At 38.5% G+C, this 25110-nt stretch overlaps 1 protein-coding gene across 1 annotated transcript in view; it reads right to left on the bottom strand.

Annotated features, from left to right (window-relative positions):
• Positions 1 to 25110, bottom strand: part of HMGA2 (high mobility group AT-hook 2) — a 128575-nt gene that overhangs the window by 96822 nt on the left and 6643 nt on the right. Inside the window, exon 4 of the mRNA XM_004429373.3 lies at positions 17288 to 17338. Coding sequence (XP_004429430.1) covers positions 17288 to 17338 — 51 coding nt within the window. The remainder of the gene's footprint in view (positions 1 to 17287; positions 17339 to 25110) is intronic.

Genomic DNA, 25110 nt, shown 5'->3' on the forward strand with positions numbered 1-25110 from the left:
TTATAGGAAATGGGGATCAGCTTTTTGGGAAGAAGTATATTTGAAGCTAGAAGACATTAATTTAAAGGGCGATTTGGAATCACGTATATAAAAGCTAATAAAAGACATGGTATCCATTCCCAGTACTTGGTTTAAAAAATAATTTTTTTAAAAAGATAAAGATTATATGGACATTTGCTCCCAAATTGATCAAATAATATTAAAGAGAATGAGGTCAGGAAGGTGGTATATGAACACAAATTGTTAGTAAAGTTTAGGGGAATGCACACAGTTGAGAGTGCTGAGTGAGAGTAGGATTTCTTTAAAATTTTTACTTTAAAATTGTATATGCACCATTAAATGTTATATAGCAAACATTTTGTTTTAGACTTTACTACCACAAAAAAGTTTTTTTTAAGTCCAGTTTTTTTATCTCAGCTAGAGGCTTAGCACATGCAAATAAGCATCTAATAATGAAGATCAAAATGATAAACAAACACAGTGCTGGTGTTCTGCCACATAGTTTTCCATTCTCTAAAAAAAACTTACTGGCTTTCAGGCTAAAATGAAAATGAAAATTAGGTGTTTTCAGGTCTATTCATTCCCTCCTTTAAATAAACGGGGCCCAACAAATGGTTTCAAAGCAAGGAATTAATCCAAAAATCACACCCAAGACAGTCTATAAATCTTTTCAATGTGTTACTGCAACAAACTACAAACGTTGAATATGATGCTTTAACACTTAATGAAATTCACTGCAGGTTCTCTTTGTGTGTTACAAATACCTGCCTGGTTCTAAAAATGGTTTTGAAGCTAAAGAGACCTGTTATGGGTTGAATTGTGTTCCCCCAAAAGATGTTGAAGTCCTAACCTCTGTGTATTTATGAATGTGACCTTATTTGGAAAAAGGGTCTTTGCAGATGTAATCACATTAAGATGAGGTCATTAGGGTGGGCCCTAATCCAATATGACTGGTGTCCTTTTAAGAGAAGAAGAAACACACAGACACTAGGGATGAATACCATCTGATGACGGAGGGAGAGCCTGGAGTGATGCATCTACAAGCCAAGGAACATCAAGGATTACCAGCAACACCAGAAGCCAAGGAAAAGGCGTGGAACAGATTCTCCCCAGGAGCCTTCAGAGAGAGCTCGGCCCTGCCGACACCTTGATTTTGGCCTTTTGGTTTCCAGAACTGTTAGAGAATGAATTTCTGTTGTGTTAAGGCACCCAAGTTCATGGTACTTTGTTACAGCAGCCCCAGGAAATTGATATAGGACCTGAAGGAAGAGGTTTGTCAGAAGAACTGTCAACATTACAAATGGAAAACCAAGGACAGCCTGGTGGGGTGACAGGAAGCTGCTCCCTATACTGGAAAAGCAATGGACTAGAAGTCAGGAAACCTGGTTCTTGTCCTAGCTAATGAATTGTGTGACCTTGAGCTGGACACTTAATTGCACTCAGCTTTCATTTTGTCACCTGCAGAATATGAGAGAATTCAACTACATAATCTCTAAACAAAGTCTAGGGTTATCGTAGGGCAGATCAAGCACCAAATAGACCAACATTGTCATACTTACAAAAATCACTATTCTGGCATTGCGTAGACAGGTCTCAGAGTCAGAATGCAGGACACAGGAAGCAGAACTGCAGGCCTCCATCTGCCATGTCCATGGCCACATCAGCAGTCTGACCACATTTATTTGGACCAAGTAAGGCCCAAAGAAGTTTGCTACGGCAGTAAATAGCAGCCTGTCCTGATATCCTTTTATAACTGTTTCTTTTAATATATAGTTTTTTCTGCACTTTCAAGATTTTCAAAATGTCTCCAGTTGATTTAACAGCTTTTGTTTAAATAAGATAGTTGTTACCACCCAAAATACAGAACGTCACTTGTAAATCATGAATTTACAAGTATTAGTCCAAAGAGGAGAAGAAGCTCTTTATAACTAAGCCACAGCATAACTGAGATCTAGGATCCAATAGGACAGTGGCAACAAATATACTCAACTTATTCTCCAAAAAGATCCCATAATGCTCAAATTTACAGCTTTCTGCTCATTGGTTATTATGCCCAAACATCATCAATATCATCAATTTTGGTCATCTAATCAAACACTCTGATTCCAGGAGTGATTAATGGAATGCAACAAACCTCTGTCATTCTAAAATTTTAATATTCACAGTTTGAGCTATTTGCATATCCAGTTTTTCTCAGACTGGAGTATAGGATTGAGATACCTAGCTGGTGAGGCGGCATGGCCATCTGCCACGTGTTTGCGCCTCAGCACAGCTTTGCTGTGTGTGTGTTTGCGTGTGTGTGTGTGACAGATAGTTGCAATTTTTTTTTTTAATTGGGGAACCTAATGCTATTGTGACATTCTCAAATGTGGAGATTCCTAAAGATCTCATGATAACAGGATTCTACTCAGTTCATTCTAAGGACTGAGTCAGATAGCCAAAGTACAATTAACGAGACGTTTCTCCAATGAATATCTGTCCTTGTGGACATTTAAAATCTGTGTGAAACAAATTTCTAGGGGGGAAAAGTATTTATCCACAACCTCAGGACTCTGGAGACATGTCTCAATATGTCCCAGGAGGGCAAACAGGTACTCAGATCAGCCTGTTGTATGTGGCCTCAGGAAAAGCAGGTGTGTTACACTCCTAGGCCAACTCTTGGCTTCCTGGCCTCTGAAATTGGCAGAACTCTTAACACAGCACAAAAGCGTGAGTTACTCCAGGCCAGTAGTTAGCTGCGTGCCAAGCCCACCTATGATCTTGCCTGGCCCAGCCAGCCCTTTCTAATGAGGGAATGTAACTGCAGAGCCACACACAGGAACCGTGGGCCAGATTTCCACTCCACCTTCCTACAGCCACACAGAGTTCTCGTGTCTTTAGAAGAGAAGACACATCTCAATGTCTGTCTGCACGGGATGTGCCAAAAACTCTCAAGAAACTTACAGTCTTAGAGGACACCTCTCGTGGTGGATACGTGAACCTACACAGGTGATAAAATTGTATGGAACTTAATACACACACACAATGAGTACACAGAAAACTGGGAGATCTGAACAGTATGGGTGGGTTGTACAGTATCCTGGTTGAGATACGGTACCGCAGTTTTACAAAATGCCTCCATTGAGGGGAAACTGGGCAAAGTATACAAGGGATTTTTCTGTATAATTTCTTACAACTGTGTGTGAATCTGCAATTATCTGAATTAAAAAGAAGATAAGGATATATTTGCTCGAATTTGGGGTAAAGGAGAAAGAAAGGGAGTCTAATTTTTCTATCAGAAAAAGGGGAAGAAAAAGACTTTTTATTTTAAAAAACATAAGCGTATAACAGTTTCTTTCTAGTTTAATGCTTTTCCTCTCTAGGAATTTGGAGACAATGTGGAGGGCCTCTTTTCTGACCTTTTTCAGGGGAGAAGGGATAGGTTAATAAAATCCTAACAATGTTGGTAGAACACAAAGCATCTCAAAATATGCACCCCCATCAGCTATTTTTCATACTGAATACTTTCAAATGTCACAATATTACACATAGTTTGTCAATTTTGCATGACGTTAACACTCATTAATCCCGTAAGAGATCTTATTATGATTCACGAGCATGGGAAGCCGAGCTGTAAACCCAGTACAATCATCTTTCCTGGATTAACTAGAGTCTGGAACTGCATTCCCACACATCTGCCTCAGCTTTCACTGTGGATTTTAATTGAGGAACCTAATGTTATGGTGGTGTTCTCAAATTCGGATATTCCAATTTGAGATCCAGAGAGAGACAGGAAAAGCAACTAAATTTATTGAGCGCTCACTATGCGCCAAGCACTGTGTATTGAGTTGCCTAGACCAGGAAGGGTGGGACCCATGTGTGGTGAGGGGACAGGCTCATGCCCCAGACATGACATCACACTGCCACTCTGCCCACTCAGAATCACTGACTTAGGAGGCCAAAAACGATTACACGATCCAAGTGCTCAGGTCACAGACAGCCATGCAGGAGAGGGCTGCAGGAGAGCAGCATCTACAAATCCCAAATGGACAGCTGGATCCCTGGGGCTAGTTTTATTAGAATACAGAAACACGTAAGGTAATCAACAGGGAGATTTAACCAAATTCCACTCTCTACTACCCAAATTTAAGTACTTTCAGCCCCATAATTAAACATGAAACCAAACTGAATTGAGGCAACGGAACAAAAAGATTAATCAATACAAATATGGGGAAAAGCTTCTTGCTTCTACAAACTCTAACTCTATATTCAACAGATTTAAAAAATAAAACCAGCAGCACATCTAAATATTCATTAAACATAACTATGTCCACTCTACTTTCTCTTTTCCCCAATTTTAGCACTTTCAGACATCCTCATGGTCCAGCTCTCAGGGCTGGGACGCTCGGCTTTGCCCCTGGTCTTCTCCAGCATCACATGCTCCTTTCCTCACGTGTCAGTCTGCTGGCCCAGCCTTCCTTTTAGACTGTATCTCTACAGACCTGGCCATTGACCTCTACTGCCTGGGGTCACTGCAACCTCCAAGGTCACTTCCACTCTAAGCAATCCACAGTGTCCCAAAGTTGCCTTCTCAGTCAGATATGTTTTGACCACGCCATTCTTCTGTTTGGCACTTGGCGGTGACTATCTTGGGAGACACAAGCCTGCAATCGTCTCCCTTAATGTCCATCACTGGAGAGATCTCTTCTGTTCGTCCATTTCTCCTGGGTCACCTCATCCCTTTATTCCCACTTCGATCACCAGGCCCTCTCTTAATCTCACCCAACCCTGCTTCTTGACTCTCTCTCTCTGCACAAACTCAACACCTCTACTGCTAAGAACTGTTTTAATATGTGCCTGTTGTACACCTGAAAGCCGTCGGTGTTAGCTTCCAACCATAAGAGCAGGTGAAATGGAAATGGAAACAGAGTAAATGCCTCAGAACTGCTATGTAGGACAAGGGTGACACTGAAGATGGTGACCTAAGTTTTTAAAGTTACATAAATAACAAGACCAATTTATTCACCCTATTATAAAGTACTAAATTTTAATTGCTGATTATATTTACTGCTATCACCTTATGATTGCATGGTGCTTTGTGATTTTTAAGTTATTTTCTAATGTTGTCCTCACTACAACCCAGAGGAAGCCACAGAGGATATGATAATTATTCCCCCCATACTGCATATGAGCAAACAGGCTCAACAATGTTAAGTGATTTATCCAGGGTCGTATTGCTAGAAATTCATTAAGTCAGAAAGCAAGTCAGATAGGCCTTTCACTGCAAACCTAGTGTTCCATCTACCATACCATCTGAAGTCTCATTTAGAATCATGATTAGTGAGTTAGAAAAACAGGACATAGAGAGATCTGGGAATGTTATTGTGGAAAAGGAAAAGCTGACTTAATAAATTCTCACAGGTTTTAACAATGACGATACAAAGTGCCATATTTTGAGCATTTACTAGGAACTGGACCCTTTAGCTATAACTGTGAGGGAGGGATTATCAGCCTCATTTTACAAAAGAAGGAATTTAGGCTCAGAGAGGTAACAATGGCCAACGGCTAGTAAGTGATAAGGCCCAGACTCACACCCAGATCTGTTAGACCCAAAGTGTGTACACTTTACACTACCCCAAGGAGGAAGATTTATTTTGAAGAGGGACGTGCCAGATGTTCTCCATCCCCATTAAGAACAAGACAAGAGGAAATGGACTGAGTACCGTATAAGGAGAAATTTAGGTTGACTGCATTAAGACCCTCCTATCACAGGGAGCGTGATTACACTTGCACACCATTACCAAGGGTACTCATGAAATCTCCTTTCGAGACGGCTTTTTCACATATATAAGGAGATTTTTCTACCAAAGATAGTTTCAAGACTATAAATATTTTCTTGGACTCAAAAAAATTCATGAAAAGATAAAACCACAAAGTAAGACACCTAAATTTTCACACAAATTTGAAAAGTTGTGTTTGCCTTATGGATATAAAATGTTAGCTTCCCAAATGAGGGTCTAAATTTTTATTGTAACATATTTACTTAAAAGAATAACAAATAGTAATGCTGAATACATACCACACTATAATACTCCCAGGCAGAAAACACTTTTTTTAGCAAAAAAAAGGCAATCACAAGGGAAATCTTCATACTGTGACCATGTATGGCCAAGCCCTCTCACAATATACACTCTACGTATATTGAGCGTCTCATTAATCCCATAATGTACATAAGCCCACTCGATTTATCACAGCAGGAAACTATGTGGTACAAGTGAGCACGGCTCGAATTAGTTCCTTGTGAATATTCACTGAGGAACCCCAAGAGGTTTCGAGAATGCAAGTAAGATAATAGAGGTTCTGTTCCCATAGGTGTCAACTATTGAAAAGCGTCCCAACTGATCTCCACTGAGAATAGTGATTTAATAGCAAAGTAGATTAAGACTATCTATTAGACAAAGTCACCATTTTATTCTTTATAAAATGATGGATTTTAAACAGTTTTGTGTAGCTCATCAATTGTCTAAATGGGACGCAAGGCAACGCACAAAATCCTAAACCTGGCTGATTCATTAACAAGTTTTAGTGTCCACAAAAAAGTAGGCTACCACTGGAAGAAGAGCATTAGTAAATAGAAACACAGGACCCGCCATTGCCTTGGTTTGATACCCTGGAAACCAGCACTCTATGAATGGCAAAAACAAACAGAACATTGTTAAACTCTACACCACTGCTACGAAAGGAATTATAAGGAGGAGAATTAGGGTTGGGAATAAGTTAATTTTCATCCAATCAGTATAGGAAATATATAGTCCAAAGATAAGAAAGGGGAATGCAGGATGCAAAATCAAACTTGAATTACTCCTAAAAGAGAAATTTAAAAGTTGTTAAGAGCACAGGAGAAGGACAACGTTCTAGGATGGACAGCATTGTCATACACTGCCATTTCATTCTTTCCTTTAAACTCACAGGGTGCATGCCCAGCATCAGGGACAGCACTGCCTGTTGAATGTCAGTCTTCCAGGAAAATGGAGACCACAGAGATGGACATGTTCGTCCACTCCAACCCCACCCCAGATCTATCAACTGAGAGTAGGCCCAGGCCTGCAAATGCTGCATCAATTTCCATTAGGGAATTTAAAGAACATGAACATTGGGCCATCTGAGAGAAAAATGGCAGGAAAGAAAATGTAGGGACCGAAATTCCGTAATAAGGAAATTATACTCCAGGATCAGCTTCTGACACAAACTGGGTGATATATGTCTTCTCCAACATCAGAATCATTCTGAACAGGGAATGATAAAGACCGCAAAACAAACGGCACTGTATAGAACACGTCGGCCATAATCGTACGATTCCCCGCTCCTGCACAGGGTAATTCTCTCACCTCCCCGGGCCGTGGTGCTTCCTGTAATCGGGTGCTCCCTCAAGACTGAAAATATTTGGATTGTCTGGAAACTTGGCAGACCTGCACTTCCTTTATTGGTAATGTTAATGCTTAAACCTCTAAGTTATGTGACATTGCTACCTATGCTATTCCTGCAGGGACGTGAACCCAGGCTATCCGGTTTTCCCCAGCGAATCCCTAGCTGTGCACCCTGCTGCTTTCTGTGTCACTTTAAGTGCTCCAAATGCCCCTTGAAAGAAGTCAAAGAAACAGATTATTAACTGATTTTCCTCCTTTCTTTATTTTCACGTTAGTACTAAAAACCGGGAGTAAAGGAATGGGAGACGGGCAATTAAAAGGAGTTTTTGTAGGAAAAAATCAGAAACTACCTTAGAAGATTATTTTGTGCCAACAAAGCTCTCTTCTGTTTTTCTGATGATCCAAAGCTGTGACAAAAATTCTTTTAAGGTACAGCACTAGAGTCTATTTTGGAAAGCAGAATGCTATTTCCAGAAGTGAGGGAATGGAAACATTAATATAGGGCAAGGCATTCAACGTCTGTATTGGGCCTGGGTGATAGTGGCTCACAGCTTACTTCTTAAGTGGAAAGGCATAGGCTGGAATTCGAAATTATTACAAACACTGCTTTGATGCCCACAGGCTGTGCTTTTAACCCTTGTGTAGCCTCCTTGAAAATACAAATCATCAGATTAAAAAAAAAAAAAAAGCCAAAGAATGCAATTCAAATCCACATTCACTGCTGGGTTGAAACAAAAATTCAAAGACCATGCTTTACACACTCTAAAGAAATACTGTCAGTCTATTCGCCAAACGTTTATTAAGTCCTGCTATGGGCCTGGACCTGTACTAACATCAACAACTATGATCTATTGAGTGCTTGCGACACGTTGAGTAAAATTTTTTGATGGCTTCTCATTTAACTCTTACAAAATAATCCTATGAAATGAGAACATTCTTACCCTTTGTTTTACACACAGGGAGAGTGTAGCTGGTGACAATGGGCAACTTGCCTTGATAAGCTGACAACTAAACCTGGGCGGTCTGAGCTCTTAATCACGTTGCTGAATTCCCTCCCAGGTCCTAGGTACTGAGGGTCAAAAGACAAATATGATACGCTTTCTACCCTCAAAGAGTTCATTTTTAAATACAAAGGGTAGTGCTATTCAGAAATATTAAAGTATATAATTAGTTGCTTTAACACCCAGTGATTTTAAAGTTATCTGATAAATATGAATTATATTCAGCATGAACAAAGAGAAAAAATAAGATTAACATATGTTGAGGTGGTGGCTCAATAGAATTATCCTGGTCTTTCTGCTTCCCTTTCCCCTCCTCTTTGTGGAGCCTGTATCTGATGATTTAATACCTATCTTTTTAAGCCTATCTTAACCAGATAAAATTTGACTCCCTATTTTGATAAATCAAGTATGTATACATTTGATATTAGCCTGATATTTGCTGTGGCAATAATGAGAGAATGTAACCCCAGACCCACGAATACAACTAATTCATAAATTATACATATAGCTAAATTCAAATAATGATAGAGAATGTTATTAGGATTTGGAAAGCAACATAATCACTTCTATGGAAGGACTGTTAAATTCTAAAGAGCTCAAAATATTTGAAAACTGGAATTTAATTTAGCCTCACAACATCCAAAGCACAGAGCAGTAATCGAACGGGCTGGCATCATGTTTCCTTTTAGGCTCCCCAGACTAAGCGCCCCAAAGGTGGCCCCCACCTATCTTGTTGGCCTCCAGATCCCCAGGACCTAGCACAGGACTTGACCTATAATACGTCAAAAGACTTCAGCAAAATGTTCAGACAAATGGAAAGTCACAAAATCAAAGGGTATCGGAACTGGAGCCCTAGGTTTTCATGGTCCAGCCAAGCCATAGACAAGCCAACACACAAGTGAACGAGAGAGTGTTAGCAGTGTCTGTCTGTGTTGTCCATCTCACATGCACAGTACTATGTTCAAAGAGATGCTCCAAGTGCATTTTCTGGGTTAATGCATTGAAACCACAGCACAAAGTGATGACACGGCTTTCCTTGGTCACATAGCCAGGGTTAGCTACGTGATCTTTTAACATCCAAACAAGACTTTTTCAGCATCATAAGGCAACCTCCTTTTGCCTGAATTTAAAGAACTGTCATTCCACAACCTGAGTCTAATGTAGGAGTAGACAGTGCAATTCTTCCAGATTTGAACAGGAGCAAAGACTCACTAAGCCAAGCCTGACCTGCAACCACTCATCAATATTGAGGAAATATAAAAGAGTCTTGCTTCCTATAGCATCCTGAAAAAGATGTCTTATCTTACTTCCAAAATCACATTTATCATAAGAATAAATAATGAATGGAAAACAAATTTCAGGGTCATGGCTGCATTGAATCACCCCAAGGATAGAGTTTAAGGGTAGCCTGCGTGTATCAAATCAACAGATAATCTGAAAGCCTTGTGTCTGCCATTACTCTCAGCCTCCTTCCCACCCAGCCTTTTACCAGAGTTGATCCCTTGTTCCTGGCCCTGCCCCCCAATCTAGTGGAGGTGCTAAAGAACAGTGACATGGCCAAAGTGGGTGGAGGTGGGGAGGGAAAACAAAACAAAGAGACAGGAGGCTGGATCATCTACAAACTCAATAATCTGCTCCTGGATAATAGAGCTGGTTGTAGCAATAAAGGTTTTGTGTTTTGCAGCCCCAAATGCTTGACAGCCCTTAGTTACCGATAGAAGGTTCCTGACAGGTACTTAAAGAAGAGAAAAAGCATAGGTCAATTAGGTGACCTGCCCAAAGGTACCCAGCTCATCAAAACACAGAGGTCCTTATTTCAGTCCAGGGTAGAGACAGCAGGCTTGATTAAATCCCATTGGCTTGAAATTTTGCCAAAGCTGGTTACATATTTGTGTCAAATATTGAAGAGTTTCGAATCAAGAATTCCTTGATTTAAAACAAAATATCTTAAAATAAAAACAGACTCCACCCTTCCACATAGAACAAAAATGTTCTCTTGAAATATGGAGCAACAGTATTACCTAGCAAAAAAAATACATGTTATATTAACTTTATTTATATACGACATGAGAGTTTCCAATATTTTAGAAATATTTACTGCTATCCATATTCAGGTTTAGGTAAGCATAGGTAAACACGTGTATGGAAGTATGGATAAAGTCCTAAATACATTTATTGTCATATAAAATGGTCATTGAATTCTATAATACCTGTCGTTTAATTAGATGAAATTGAGATAACTGTCTTGGCCAGGATTTTATTGATCTGATTATTTTGTGTAGAGACACAGGACATTTATCTGAACTAACTCCTGTCTATTACTTGCCACTCAACCACAAGTGGGAGAAAAACAGGTTCTTCCTTGATTATAGTTTAATAAGACCACATGGCTATTGTGGTACTGTGGTACTTGAGCAGTAGACCCCCAAGTCGATGACTCTATCATGCTGAACAGTCAGGATCTGGTGGACGCTGGCCATGCCAAACTGAACTGGATGACCAAGTAGGGTGAGTTATCTGTCTCTTTTTAAAAGACTTAACTTAACAGAATAATTAAGAACAGCATTTCAGTATTCAAACAAATAAACAAAAAGGGTTAATCTTGAATCAAATTATGATCAAATCCAATTCTTGCCTTCTGAGTATGATTTATCTATTAGTGTTTTCATATTTAATCTTGCAACTATAAATAATCATTTTAGTGAATTTTGCAGTAAGCTATTAAAAAACAAAATAAACTTGTCACTTTTCCCCACAGAGTTCTGTTAGGGTTTGCAAAGTACTCCATTTTTATCACAAAATATTGCAAAGGAGATAGTTTCAGAAAATATACTTACCAATTTTGAACATATTAGATCTATCAGAAAATATATATTTTAATTACTGGGGATATATCAAAAACTCATGTGCTTTAGAGGGAGCATCTTCCGTTTTTCAAAGCATGTTATTATTACAAGTTTCTAGGGGAAAATGGTTTCGCCTTCACACACTCCATTAGCAGACAGTTTTTGATGTTATATCAAAGTCATTTCTTCCCCTCTGACTCCAGTAAAATGTTACAATTATCTGCAGTATGCAATATTGGATATTCCTTTCTAAACATTAAAGTTATATTTCAGTTTAAACAAAGCAAGTGTTAAATTACAAATGGCTAAAAGTTAAAAAAAAAAAGTAACAAACATCTGGAGGGAAAAAGTAATGGAAATGAAAACCTAACATTTTAACTTCAACATGAGATTTCCAGGTTCCTCAATACATTAATGCGTGGGCTCTTTAGAGGAAATCCAAAGAGTTTCAATCCACCTAGTTGTAACAGATTTTATTCTGATTTAGTTTCCCTACTTAATCTTCAAATCATCACTTAAGTTTCTAGATTTCTACAAACATGGAAAAACAAAAAGCCCTTGTTGCCTATCTAGAATTCTCACATGTTTGACTAGCAAATGAAATGACATCACTTTCCTGTGTATCACAAGCTCTTTAATAAAAGAAAGACAACTGCCCCCCCAAAAGAGATGGAATGGAAATGCATATTTTTAAATCGACGTACTGCACACACCCCATTACCAAATAAAGAGAATCGGCAACTCAAGAAAACAGCTGGGGTTTGTAAGTAACTTTCTAGTGACCAATTGAAGTTAAGCTTCAGCATCTGGTCCTTGGGTCAATTTCTAGGTCAATCTCAGTATATCCAGAATGATTTTTTTTTCTTTAAAAATCATTAATTCATATTGGGGATTATTTCCCTTCTGTTGTTCATTTCCTTTCTCATAAAAATATTCTGAAAACAAAACACCTAAAAACATCCCTTGTTCCCACGGATTTATTCTTCATTATTTGGTCCTTGCTTCTTTTCCTCCAGAAGCACAAGTTGCTTCACCAAGCAACATCTGGATGGAGCATTTCATATGCAAGGTTAACATCTTTGTTATTTCATTGTATTCTTGAGCCTTAGTTCCACTCTCTAAAACTTTTTCCAAATATTTTCCCATCACTAAATCAGTTATGTGATGAGCTCTTTTCCTAGGCAAAAGCTGAAAACTGCAAATATTAAATGCCTAGTTTCAATTGGCAGAAGGACTGACTAATGGAATTCTTTATACGTTCTAAGAAACTAGAACATCTCTGCACGCACATATTGAAACAGCAAACAGCAGAAATACTACTTTTCAAACTGATGAACAACACATGACATCAAACCTCTACAATTAGAAGAAAGGCTTATAAGCTGCAATGTAAAATTTTCCTCTTAGCTGCAAATAGATTTAAAATGTACTTCAGTGTTATTTATAAGCAATTCTTAAACTTGATGTTATTCAGCATAGATATATTGAGGCCATAATGATACCATCCAGGGTACTTGGTTATTTTGACCCATAACTGCTACTCCCACTGTAGCTATGAGTAGTTAGGGTTCAGAAATCTATGAAGATATTTAGGTGATATCTACATGAAAGTATACAGTGGAACTCATCATAATTTCTAACATTTACTGAGCACTTTCTATGCACCATGCCCTTTACTAAGTCATTGTATGCATTATCTTAATTAAACCTCACAACAACTCTATGAGAAATGTAGTGCTCTCCCCACCTTTTTAAAGATGGGGAAAACTGGACCTTTAAAAGGTCATGTAATTTGCTCAAGATTCCACAGTTAGTCAAGTGATGGGCCATCTGAGTCCAGATACTGAGCTCTCAACTATAAGACCAGGAGAAAAGTTAGTGCCTACTTCTCTCTCCTCCCTCCATACTAAAGAAACAAAATGTGAAAGTACAGACAACCTCAACAAAATAACAGATCTGAAATCTAACTCAAACTCAGGAAAAAAAAAAAAATGCAAAGGAGAATATAGTTAACAATAGAAGTGGTCTTAACCCAAATCTAGTTAATGTCTCACTGGATTAGCCAACACTCCATCCCCTGCAGGAGCAAAACCGGCACAAATTTCTCTCCTACATCTGCATACTTTTGGTTAATCAACTTTTGAGTAACCTACCAACTATGAATCCCAGTCACATCAGGTGAGGGGGTTATACTGCAGGTATTTTTTTCCAGGCTTGTTACACGACACTATATGATTTACAAGACATCTTTTTAAAAGCAAAAGAACTTTAAAGCAAAACAAAACAGCCCAAAAGAATAAAAGAGAAGCAATTTGGCTTTTAGGCCATGTACCTAGTAAATCCAGTCGGTTCAAAAATATATCTCTAATACAAGGAAATCAGTCAATGACACTGTTGGAAAGAATTGAACTTACTATAAAGTACAAGCCCATTTCCTATGGAAAATGCAGTAATTTATTTCTTTAGTACAAGCTTTCCAGTAAAGAATGACATTGAACTGAATGCCTGGCTGTGACTGGCTGCATACTCTACCCAACAGAATATATCCTAGCAAAGAGGGAACACACTGTCTAGAAAAAATATACAACTTCCTTTTATTTCCGCTTCTAAGTAGAACAACTCTTCTTTGGAGACCAAATCAGGGACTTGTAACAATTCACTACACAATATTTTCCATTCTCACAGCCAGTAAAAATTAGAAACCATGAGAGTCAATGAGGATGGTCCAATTATTCCCAGAAAGGCAAGAGTTTCTATGGTGGTGCCTCACATGGGCTTCTTATCCAGCACGAAGATCAGATGCTGGAATCCAGATATCCCCCAAAGGAGCAAGAATCCATTGAGAAAAAACATATAGATCCTTTAATTACTCCATATTTTATTCTAGCGTGGCTGAGACATTGGCTGTGTGAGGATGAGTGGTGGGAAATAATGCCATATAGGTGGCTATAGACTGTGGGGACCTCAAAGTGCTAGGTAGGTTGTAATTAATTCAGTGGCCAGCTGTGGAACCACAGAAAGTTTCTGAGAAGTGACATGACCATCACCTGCAGAGGTTAACTGGTGAACATTATAGGATAGACCAAAGGCAGAAGAGATGAGAGGCTGAAAGGCTAGTTAAGAGGCAAGATATGGAAGCAACCTAAGAGTCTGTCTACAGCTGAATGAATAAAAGAGATGTCATATATATATATATATGACACACACAGACACACACACACACAATGGAATATTATTCAGCCACGAGAAAGAAGGAAATCCTGCCCTTCACCACAACATGGATGGACCTGGAGGGTATTATGCTAAGTGAGATAAGTCAGACAGAGAAAGACAAATACTGTATGATCTCACTTATATAAGGAATCTCAAAAAAGCTAAACTTAGAGAAACAGACAGTAGAATGGTGGTTGCCAGGGGTTGGGGCATGGGAGAAATGAGATGTTGGTTAAAGGGTACAAACTTCCTGTTATAAGTTCTGGGGAGCTGGCATGGTGACTACAGTTAATAATATTGTATTATATACTCGAACATTTCTAAGAGAGTAAACCTTAAATGTTCTCACCACAAAAAAAGAAATGATCATTACGTGAGGTGATAGAGGTGTTAACTAATGCTACTATGGTATTCATTTTGCAATATATAAGTATCAAACCAACAGGTTGCATTCCTTAAACATACACAATGTTACATGTCAATTATATCTCAGTACAGCTGGGGAAAAAAAGAGGCCACACCTGATGGAAGCTGTTGAGCTGGTCAACCTTTATTGTATCTGCTTACAATGTATTTCATTTCATTTTAGCAACATTAATCTCATGACTTCAAAGAACCTATCTATTTTCTAGTACGTTGCCTATTAGGAAGTTTATACAGGTCTTTCTTACTGGTTAGTTCAACGGGATATGATGTCTTTTCAAAGTCCTGAGGCTTAGAAAATGGCAGACCTATACTGGATATGTATGCCAACACCAACTTAGTCATGAGTGTGCTCACTAGAGGATGAGGGAAGTAGCACTTTTTAACTTCTGAGACTAAGTCAAAAAAGGCCTTGAAGCTTCTCTTCATTTGCCAGAACATTCTCTCTGGGAGCCTTGAGTGCATGTCAGAAGGCTGACTACCTACCCTGAGACCACTAAGCCGGAAAGGTCATGCGTGTGGGTGCTCCAGTGGACACTCCCAGACGCACCCAGACTTCAAGCCAATCCTGCAACTGCACCAGACCCGTGAGTGAAGAAACCTCCAGATTCTAGACCCCAAGCACTACAGTCACCCCCAGCTGCCTGAGCCCTCCCAGCAGAGGCCTCGGACATCCTGAAGCAGAGACAAGCCTTTCTGCTGTGCCCTGTCCATATTCCCAACTCATAGAAGCCATGAGCATAATAAAATAGCTTTTTCCTCCCACCTTATTAAGTTTTGGGGTGGCTGCTTAAGCAGTAATAGGTAACTGGAATCATATGTACAACAAGAGAGGTGACAAACCCACTGGTTATGTAGCCCATACCTGTAATATGATACTTAGTTCTGGGTGACATATTTCAAAAGATTAAAAAACAAACATACTCAGAAGAAAATAACAGGAATGTTCCTTTATGGGAAAAAATGGAAAGGATTGGAGATATTCAAACCAGAAAAGAGAACAAAGGGTATCTGTTAATTGTCTCCAGATATTTGAAGGGCTATCATGAGTAAAAGTAAAAACGATTATTCTGTATATTCCCAGGCAGGAGGCCTAGGGACAGTGAGCAGAAGCTACAGAGAGTCAGATGGAAGAATTTTCTAATGTTCAGAGCTTTCTAGGAAGGAAGGGGCAGCCTGAACAGGTAGTGAGTTCTCTAACATTAAAGGTAATCAAGCATAGTCTAGATGATCACCAGCTGGTGGGTAGGTTTGGAGAGAATTCATTTATTGACCAGAAGGTTGAATGAAATGCTCTTACTTTAAGGTTACACTGTAACACTGAGATGTTTTTAATCTAAAGATCATCCCCATTTCCATGTGCTAAGAAATCTAATCCCAACACATGTTGAGCAGAGGAAAAAAATACAAGATGAATAAATTAAATGAAAGAGAATACCAAAGTATAAATAGAAAGCGATGCACAACTCTAGAGGAGAAAGGAATGGCAGACTAACAGGAAAACATAATCCAGCATAGCAGCAAGTAAACTTTTAATAAAGAGGAAGCATGAAGAATAAACCAGGGAAGAGAGATAAGGAAGGCCAAGACCCCACCATAGAAGATGCTGGTATGGAGGATGCCTTCATCTTTTTTGAGAAATGGTTTTATTCTTTTTTAAGACTTTGCTCCTCTGTCAGTGGGAAAGAGAGACCAGAAGAACCTGGGCAGTGTAGAAGCAGAGGGCACACGGGTACAAGTGGTAAAATCGGCGAAGCTCTTCAGCGATCACTGATTCTCTGGCCTCAAGAAGATACAGGATCTGTGTGCCTACAGGACCAAGTGCACTTGCGTGGAAGCCACTGTCGCTAATGTCGGTATGTAAGAACGACTAAGGGAAGCAAGAAAACTGGAAATTAAAACCTGGTTTCCTAATAAAGGCAATATGAAAAAGAAAATACGAACCACCTAGAAAATGGATGTGTCCAAGCAACGCCATGGAGGAAACAAAAAAAGAAAAGAAAAGAAAATGTTAAAAAGTTATCTCATACACATTTCATCTGAATTTTATCACCATTTGTAATCAATGTCCAAGGTTTTATAATACCCTTTAACCTTATTTACTCAACCCACCGAACAAGTCATCTCATTGTTACCCCGTTGGAAGGAAGAGTGGAGACTCTTTTCATGTTGATAAGAGATGGAAAAAGGAGTCACTCCGGGAAAGAAAAGCGTCCTGAGTAAACTCCTGTGAGGAGCCGTGATAATCTACCGCTCGTCTTAACCCTTTCAAACATTCACCAAACAGAAGCTAGAAATTCATATCATCGATAAAATAAAAGTAATTTTCATTTAAAAACAGAAATTTCTAATTACACAAAAGCACAAAACAAAAAGAACATTACATCTTATTACTCACCCATTTTCTAGGTCTGCCTCTTGGCCGTTTTTCTCCAGTGGCTTCTGCTTTCTGCAAAATGAAAAAGGAAGTCATACCGTTTCCTACCTGATGTTATTTATAAGTGTTCCACCAAGGGACACATTTCAAGTAAGAATGTTCTGGTGTGCAGATGAGGTATTGAGATTGTTTTGACAATCCTTTCTCCTTTAGGGTTCATCTTCTCCATGTTTGAGTAGATTCCTCTGCCCTGTTTTTCACGACATGACATAAAGAGATATCTGTGCAACCCTCAGCCCAAAAGACTCCCTCTGAAAAGCATAAAAATGCTTTTTTAAAGAGTTATTTTGCTTTTCTTTCTGTCCATAATTTAAAAAGTATTCTCACATATCCATAATTACATAAATTAGTGTTTTAGAAAATGTTTCTTAAATGATGACTTTCTTTCCACGTCACAGCTAAAGTTACAAAAATTAATATTGATACATTGCTTTATAATTTACAAAGCACTTCTACCTACATAGCTAGTCAGAAGCAAGTCTAAATGTAAGAAAGAATACATAAGGATTCTAATTAAAAAAAAACAAACACTTGCATACTTCTACATAGTTAATTTCTTATTCCTTGCCAAAAACAATCACAGGTCAATCAGTTCACCTAAAGCAAAGAGAAAAAAAAAGCTGGCAGAAATCATCAATGTTTGTCTCTAAAATGGAAACTAGGGATGCTAACAATAATAATTAGCAAAAATGTACATTGTTAATAATTCCACAGTCAACACAGAATTGACATGAATATACCGCTAACTACCTTGAGAGTTTGTTTCATTGCTTTACTTCATAGATTTTTCTGGTATCACAGTTGTTTTTTCCCTTTTGAACTCAAAGTAATAACATTATAAACTAATCACCCCTCCTTCAATGCCCAAATACACCAACACACACCCATCACGTACACCTTCTATAAAAACGTTTGTACATTTTAGGATAAAGAAAACTTAGTACATACTGTTCAGTATAAGAGAATCATCCCAAGGCTACATAAACACAAAAATATAGGTAACCTGAGCCAGGATAACTTGTTTTGCATTTTACTGTTGTTACCTGAGTTAGTAACCAGTAGAGACTTGGTATAATGATACTAACATTTCCTGTAATAACTGTCTATACTGCCAAATGAGACTCTGCTCTTTCTTTCTTCAATCTGCCTGGTAAAAATAGATGGAGATAGATGACAGATGATAGGTAGGTAGATAGACAGATAGATAGACAGACAATAGACAAAATAAGCCGTAAAGTTTCTTATCAAATACCATCTCCCTGACCCGGCATTACTATCCAACATGTCCCATCAATTAACCCAAACTCTGTATGATTGTGATGTTAGTTCACATTTATTGAGCATTTAAAATAACCCAGGCACTGGGTTAAGTCATTCACATGTGTTATTTTAATCTTTACAACAGACTTATGAGGTAGACATTATTACTTCTCTTATTTTGCAGAGGAGCAACTAAGTCTCAGGTGAGGTAAACACCTCAAGGTCACACACAAAGCCGGTAAATGGCAGACCTGGGATTTGAACCCAGTTCTGTTGGATTCGAAAGACTGGGCTCCTGCTCTCCTAACAATGCTACTTCCCCTTAGTATCCACTCATTTGCTACCATCAGGAGATATTTTAGTTAACTCGAATTGTCACTGATTCAGCTAATTTCCCAGAACAGAAGGAAACCTGGTAGCCTTCAGGAGCACTATCTAACTGTCAGACTTGGGCCCTCTGAATCACTGTTTACTATTTTGAAGGGCCCCACAAAGGAATCCTTTATTGTCAGGGGTTACTGGCACTGTCTTACCTTCAGTCGTAAGGGCATGAGTTAAACTGAGTGCAGGCCAGGGGAGCCCAGGGGATCACACCCTCTTTCCCCGGGTTGTCTCAGGGGGAGAGGAAAACAGACTCTACTTCGGAAAGCTTGGATTTAAATCCCTGCTCTGCCATTTTAGCTTTACAACTTTAGGCAAGTCCCTGAGGACCTGAATTTGGTTTCAAGTGTGATATGGAGATAACGCCTCCTGGAGGAGTGGAGTGCCCACCACAAATGAGGTGCTCGATAAGTGTTCTTTCACTCCTAAGAACATGGAACTCTTGAAGGGAAAGTTTCCCTTCAAGTCAGTCCAATCTCTTAAGGTTCAGTCAATGCAAATATTCCATTACACCCATCTGTCACCTTTAGAATGAAGCTTTTAAGAAACCCTTTAGTACATAGGGAGTTACATGAGTACAAAATTCCCTAGTATAGAAGCAGTGTCCGATTTAATCTTTGGAAGCAACTGGAAGATTGCACAGTGTACCCAATAGTAAGTTACACAAACAAGGAAGATAGAAATCCTTCTCAGTGGGCATGGGGCTGGTAGGTGGGGTGGAGAGGAGGAGGCTGTTGATTGTAAAGGCTAACAGTGCTGCCCCAGGCTCTCTCTGTGTGGCTGTGGTGTTTCAGGGGCCATGATGCGATCCAGGTGTATCTAAAATCTGTTGAAGAGAGGGTTGTTTTCTAAAAGAGTTGCGCTGCATTTCAAAGTCAGAGAAAGCAAGTCTCTCAAAGACAGAGAAAGCCCTGCAAATAAGAGGACTTTAAAATGAGCCTCTCCTTTACAAAAAGCCTACTCAAAAATAAAATTCACACCATTCACTGAAGGGCAAAATATCATGATTATCACCCGGACTTGTTAAAAGCAAAGTTGCTCCTTGGTCTTCAGGCCAGTGCTACATGTAAACTGAACCCTCTTCCGAGACTACGTCTAGAAGAAACACATTAGCTGGGCTGTGTGGCGGCGACCTGGGAGGTTTTCATTGTTCTTTAAAACCCACATTATTTAATCATTCTGATCAAACTTCACAAAGGCTGCAAAACAAGTTAGGAGTTTAGTTTGTAAACCAGCACAGATCCAGGATTTTTACATATTGGAAAACATTGGTTTTAACTTTTTTTCTGTGTTTAATACTCTTCAGGATATTATTTTTCAATAGAAGACAAACAAAACACTCAGGGGCTTGTTTTGTTTTTAATATGTCAACATATGCAATACTGTGGAAGTGTGTACTGGTTTTCCTTTGCCAGAGTAGAATTCAGTTCTATACTACAAACCCGTGAATAACTGAGACATAACTCGTTCAAAGTATTCACTGCTTATCTAGGGGGGGAAGGGAGAGAGAGTGGGAATTCTGCATTTGCAAGAACTGTATTTCAGACTATGATCAGCACTATTATACTAATATTTGCAATACTCATACCATATCTTGTTAAAAGTGTTATTTCTTCCTTGTTTGTCTTCATTCATATTTTTAACTTTTTTTTAAGTTTAGATTCAGAACTGTATATTTAATTTTATAATATGCTTAGAAGCAAGTTCAGGAGGGTTGAGAGGAATGTTAAATGGGAAATGTAATTATGTCTTCCTCTACGAAGTTCTGGTACTCCAGGCTCTTAAATGTACTCCACACTAAAACAATTAATTAAGAAAGGAAATTCATCTAGCAAATATAATTCTTTAACTTGGAAACAGTGCTTAGCATGAGTGCCTGGTGCACAAGATGTGCACACTACATATTGTTGAATGAAGGAAGGAAGGAAAGAAACACTGGTGTTTATATTACATGTGTGTCTTACTTCCCTCCTGCCATAAGAACTCTACAGCATGATAAAACTTTAGAAAGCATTTCATCTAGCCCCTTCATTTAACAAATAAGAAAACTTCTGGATGTGTTCTAACTCCAAAGGCATAGCCCTTGGGTTTATTTGGGGGCCAGAGTTTGCGGGTATCAGTTGCAGTAGGTACACATTTCCAATCCCTTTATAAGCTTGTAGAGAGCTGCTCTCCAAACGTTTCTCGAAACCTAACTTCCAATCTGCATTTCAGGTTACTGGAGATAACATAATCTACCTTGTAGCAAATATTTTACAAAATATTTGACTGCACATAGTAGTAGAAAGGTCATAAGCTTTAGAAGTAGATTTGAATTCAAACTCAGGTGCCACCATTTACTAGAGGTGAACATCAGACTTGCCACAGTTTAATCTCCGAACCATCGTTTTCTCTTTTGTGAAATGAAGACCATAATGCCTACATCAGAGGATAAAAGAGCTAATTTATATGTAAAATATCTGACAAAAGCTATAGCATTTAGTAGGTACTCTAGTGTAATTTCTTCTCTCTCCCCATACTTTAAAATGTTACCCTTAAAAAGATTGCCTCCCAATTCTGTAAGTGTCCACAGCGATTTTCTGAGCATTATCTTATCTAAGTAGGGAAGTTACTTCCCGTTTCACAAATGGGAGGTTAAGTGCTCTGCCCACGTTCATAAGGAGTGGAACCGAGACCCAGTCTGATTTCAAGGCAATAAAGAGTCTGGTCTTCTGGGAGATATTCCCATATAAAATAAAATAGCCACTGGCAAATTAAAAAAGGAAAAAAAAACCTTCTAGGGTGAAAATCAAATGAGTAGTTAAAAGTAAAACTTCTCCAAGTTTCCTATAAAGATATGGACAAGAGCTGAGACTGGGAACCAAGAAAATTATCCAATTCTGACTTCAGGGTCCAATTTAGATAGCTATTAATTTTTTGTGATTCTAAATGCTCTCATCATATTGTATCTGCACTGTGATAATGCATGAAAGCCAGAACCCTCCCAGCCCAAATCAATCAAGGCATCTACACAAAAAAAGAGCTAGAAAAATACTTGGGTGTAGTAGTGCCTTGCTTTGTTTTCATGGATCTTTATATATATATATATATATATATATATATTTAAGACTGGACCTAAGAGTGTATGGAGCCGACTATCCCAAGTCTAGAAAGTCACATTTATTTCTTTCAATTGCTTTTTTAAAAATATAAACAGTGTAAATCAATGTGAACTGGCATCAAAATCAACTGGACTAATCAATCAGACTAAGCATTGAGGAAATTCTCATTTTACCTTTTTGATACTCCAGTTCTGTGGATTTCCAAGTTTTAAGTACAACCATTTTTAGTCTTGAAAAGATGTTACAAGTTTGCCATCACAATGTATTTTTCAATAGGAAATATAAGTAAATTCTATCCTTCATGTAGTTCATGCTCATTTTACCCAAAGAAGCCCTTGTCGACAACTCCCATGTCATTATTTTCAACGCCTGTCTTTACCCATACGAACACTAAATTAAAACCAAGGCCAAATGACAGGAAAAGTTATCATTTTCAAAGTTTAAGATTCTCCTCCTTTAAACCTTCCCTCTACCTCTTTTGTAATCAGAAAAATCAATAGCAATGATACCAGAGTTCATAGGGGTTACCTTCTGAGCAAACTGCCCCCTGTAGGGGCAGGATGATGTACCATCCTGGAGAAAAGAGAATGACTGCTGCTCCTCACTAAACCCACTGGAGGATGCCACTCAAAGTCGTTCAGTGTATTAAAGCAATATGGAACAAAGCCACAGACTAAAATAGAGTCAGTTCTCCATTCACCTTTTTCTCCTGGTTGGCAGAACAAAGATTCATAACTAAAAATTTCAGAATCTTGGATAGTGAAATTCAGTGTTCCATGCTTATTCCAACGATGTGGTTCCAGAGTGAGCACTGGAAACAGCAGAAACTCAACTAACAAGACAAGATAGGTCTGAATGACTGATAAAATGCTCTTCAGCAGACATCTATTCTCAAGAAAGAACTGAAAGGCAACAGAATACCAGTCTGGTATGTTCTATCTCCCAAGCAAAATGATCTGTTGAGACTTTGAGGGAAAAAGGATCCAGGGTTGTAGGTCAGCCAAAATAATGAGGAGCTTTTGATAAAGAGTTCAGAAGAATGATAGCTTCCAGAGAATTAGAACTATGGGTTCCTTGAAATAAAGTTACTTCAGAACATAATTCGAATGCATTTGAATCTCCCATATTTGGATCATAATCTGTGATGACTCAAAGGCATTGCCAGATAGAATTTACTGATGCATTAAGGCTTGGTCCTCCTTGGCAAAGTGAAGCAAAACAAATGAGCCAATTGTTTAGGTAAGTCAGCCTAAAATACCAATATAATGGAGACAATAGTGGGCTTTACTTAATTCCACCTGCCTGAATTCATTTGTATACTCAGATAGGGCCCTGAATCCCAGCGGAATTTACCTGCCTTTGAAAATACAGAGGAATCAAACAAAATCACACTAGTAGCATAGAGACCAAAGGCTGGAATTGTATGACAACCTCCAACACCATCTTTCTCTGACACCTATCACGATGCCTTTGGTTACTCTCGTCAACTGGGGCTACTATACTGTCAAAAAAATCTTGTCCTCACTCAGCATCTATGCTCTAACATTTATCTGAAATGATGAGTAAAACCCACATTCTCTCATCCTAAAATATCTGTGATTGGCGTTAGTAATCATTTATGAAAAATCAACCACATTCCTAGGAATGTGATTAGAAGGAGCACAAATTTGCATTTATAGTATCCAATTAATATCAAGCCCTCTTTGTACGAGCAAGTGGAAGATATAAATTAATGTTTACCCTGAACACACTATTTGAAGGACACATACTTTACCTAGATGATATTTTCATTCTACATTTTGCTCTCTAGGTCTTGTTATTACACCGATAGGAAGTTCAAGCAAATCTCTGACATTATGAAGCAGGGCTATCTCACGCCTGAGATCTTTTTTATTTGAAATTTTCTTCTATTAAAATTTAACTCAATCACACAAAAAAATCTTTTTTCCTAAAAGTACCTGAGTGAGAATTGGCTTGAGACTTACAGATGAATTTGACGTGTGACCTTAAACACCGGAGAATTAGTGACAACCCCTCAAGTATTCCCTCATGATCAAAAAGCCACAACAGGAACCCTAAACTAAACATAAAGGAGATTATATCTTTCTTCTCTCCCAACATGGGAAATGTGAAAATACAAAGTATTTCCATCCAGCACAAACATGAGAGGAAAACAAAGCAAAACAAAAAGGAAATTAAGAGACAACTGGTCACAAGTATATCTCAAACTAAAACATAAACAGAAGGGTCAAGACACACACATACACATGCAGACACACACACAGACACAGAGACATCCACACACACCCACACAGACACAGCGACACACACGGACACACACAGAGACACACAGACACACACAGAGATGTACATACAGACACACACAAACACACACACTCTCACACTCACATGGATAAATTATTTATTCAGGAAAACATGAACTTCGGATTTCTTTTATTAAGATAACAATATGAAACTGGTTCAGGGACAAATTTTGAGCACTCAGATTGGAGTTCTTAGGAATGGCTAGAATTGCTACACAATGGTCATCCATGGGAATTTGTTATAACAGAATATGAGCAGATTGAAGAATAATTATCTTCTCTTCCAAAAGTTCCCAGCATAACAACTTGTGTTTTTATAAATGTTTATCTTAAATATTACACAAATCAATTTTATATTGTATATGGCCTGAAATTACAGTGATTGCTAATTTAGCAGTCGTCCACTCGGTCCTGCCACATTCTGCACGCATTGTCAGGTTTCACACTGCTCATTCTCCAACAAGCAATTTTGTTTTCAAATGCCCCAAGGCCAGTTACTGAGTCCAAACACAAATTTTGTAAGTAAAGAAACTCCAAGCAGCAAGAGATTTTAAACACACATCATCAGGATCCCAGTGTACATTGCATCTCCTCTAAGTTTAGAGTTCTATTCTCTTGTATACTTACCAGTTTTTGGTATATATGTCTCATTTTGATGAGTCTCAGTTTGCAGAATACTCAATTTATTAATCATAGAAAACTTCTCATATCTACTCTG

The sequence above is a fragment of the Ceratotherium simum genome, chromosome 17 (assembly GCF_057802395.1).
Source record: "Ceratotherium simum simum isolate JZ-2026a chromosome 17, ASM5780239v1, whole genome shotgun sequence".
Taxonomy (NCBI): domain Eukaryota; kingdom Metazoa; phylum Chordata; class Mammalia; order Perissodactyla; family Rhinocerotidae; genus Ceratotherium; species Ceratotherium simum.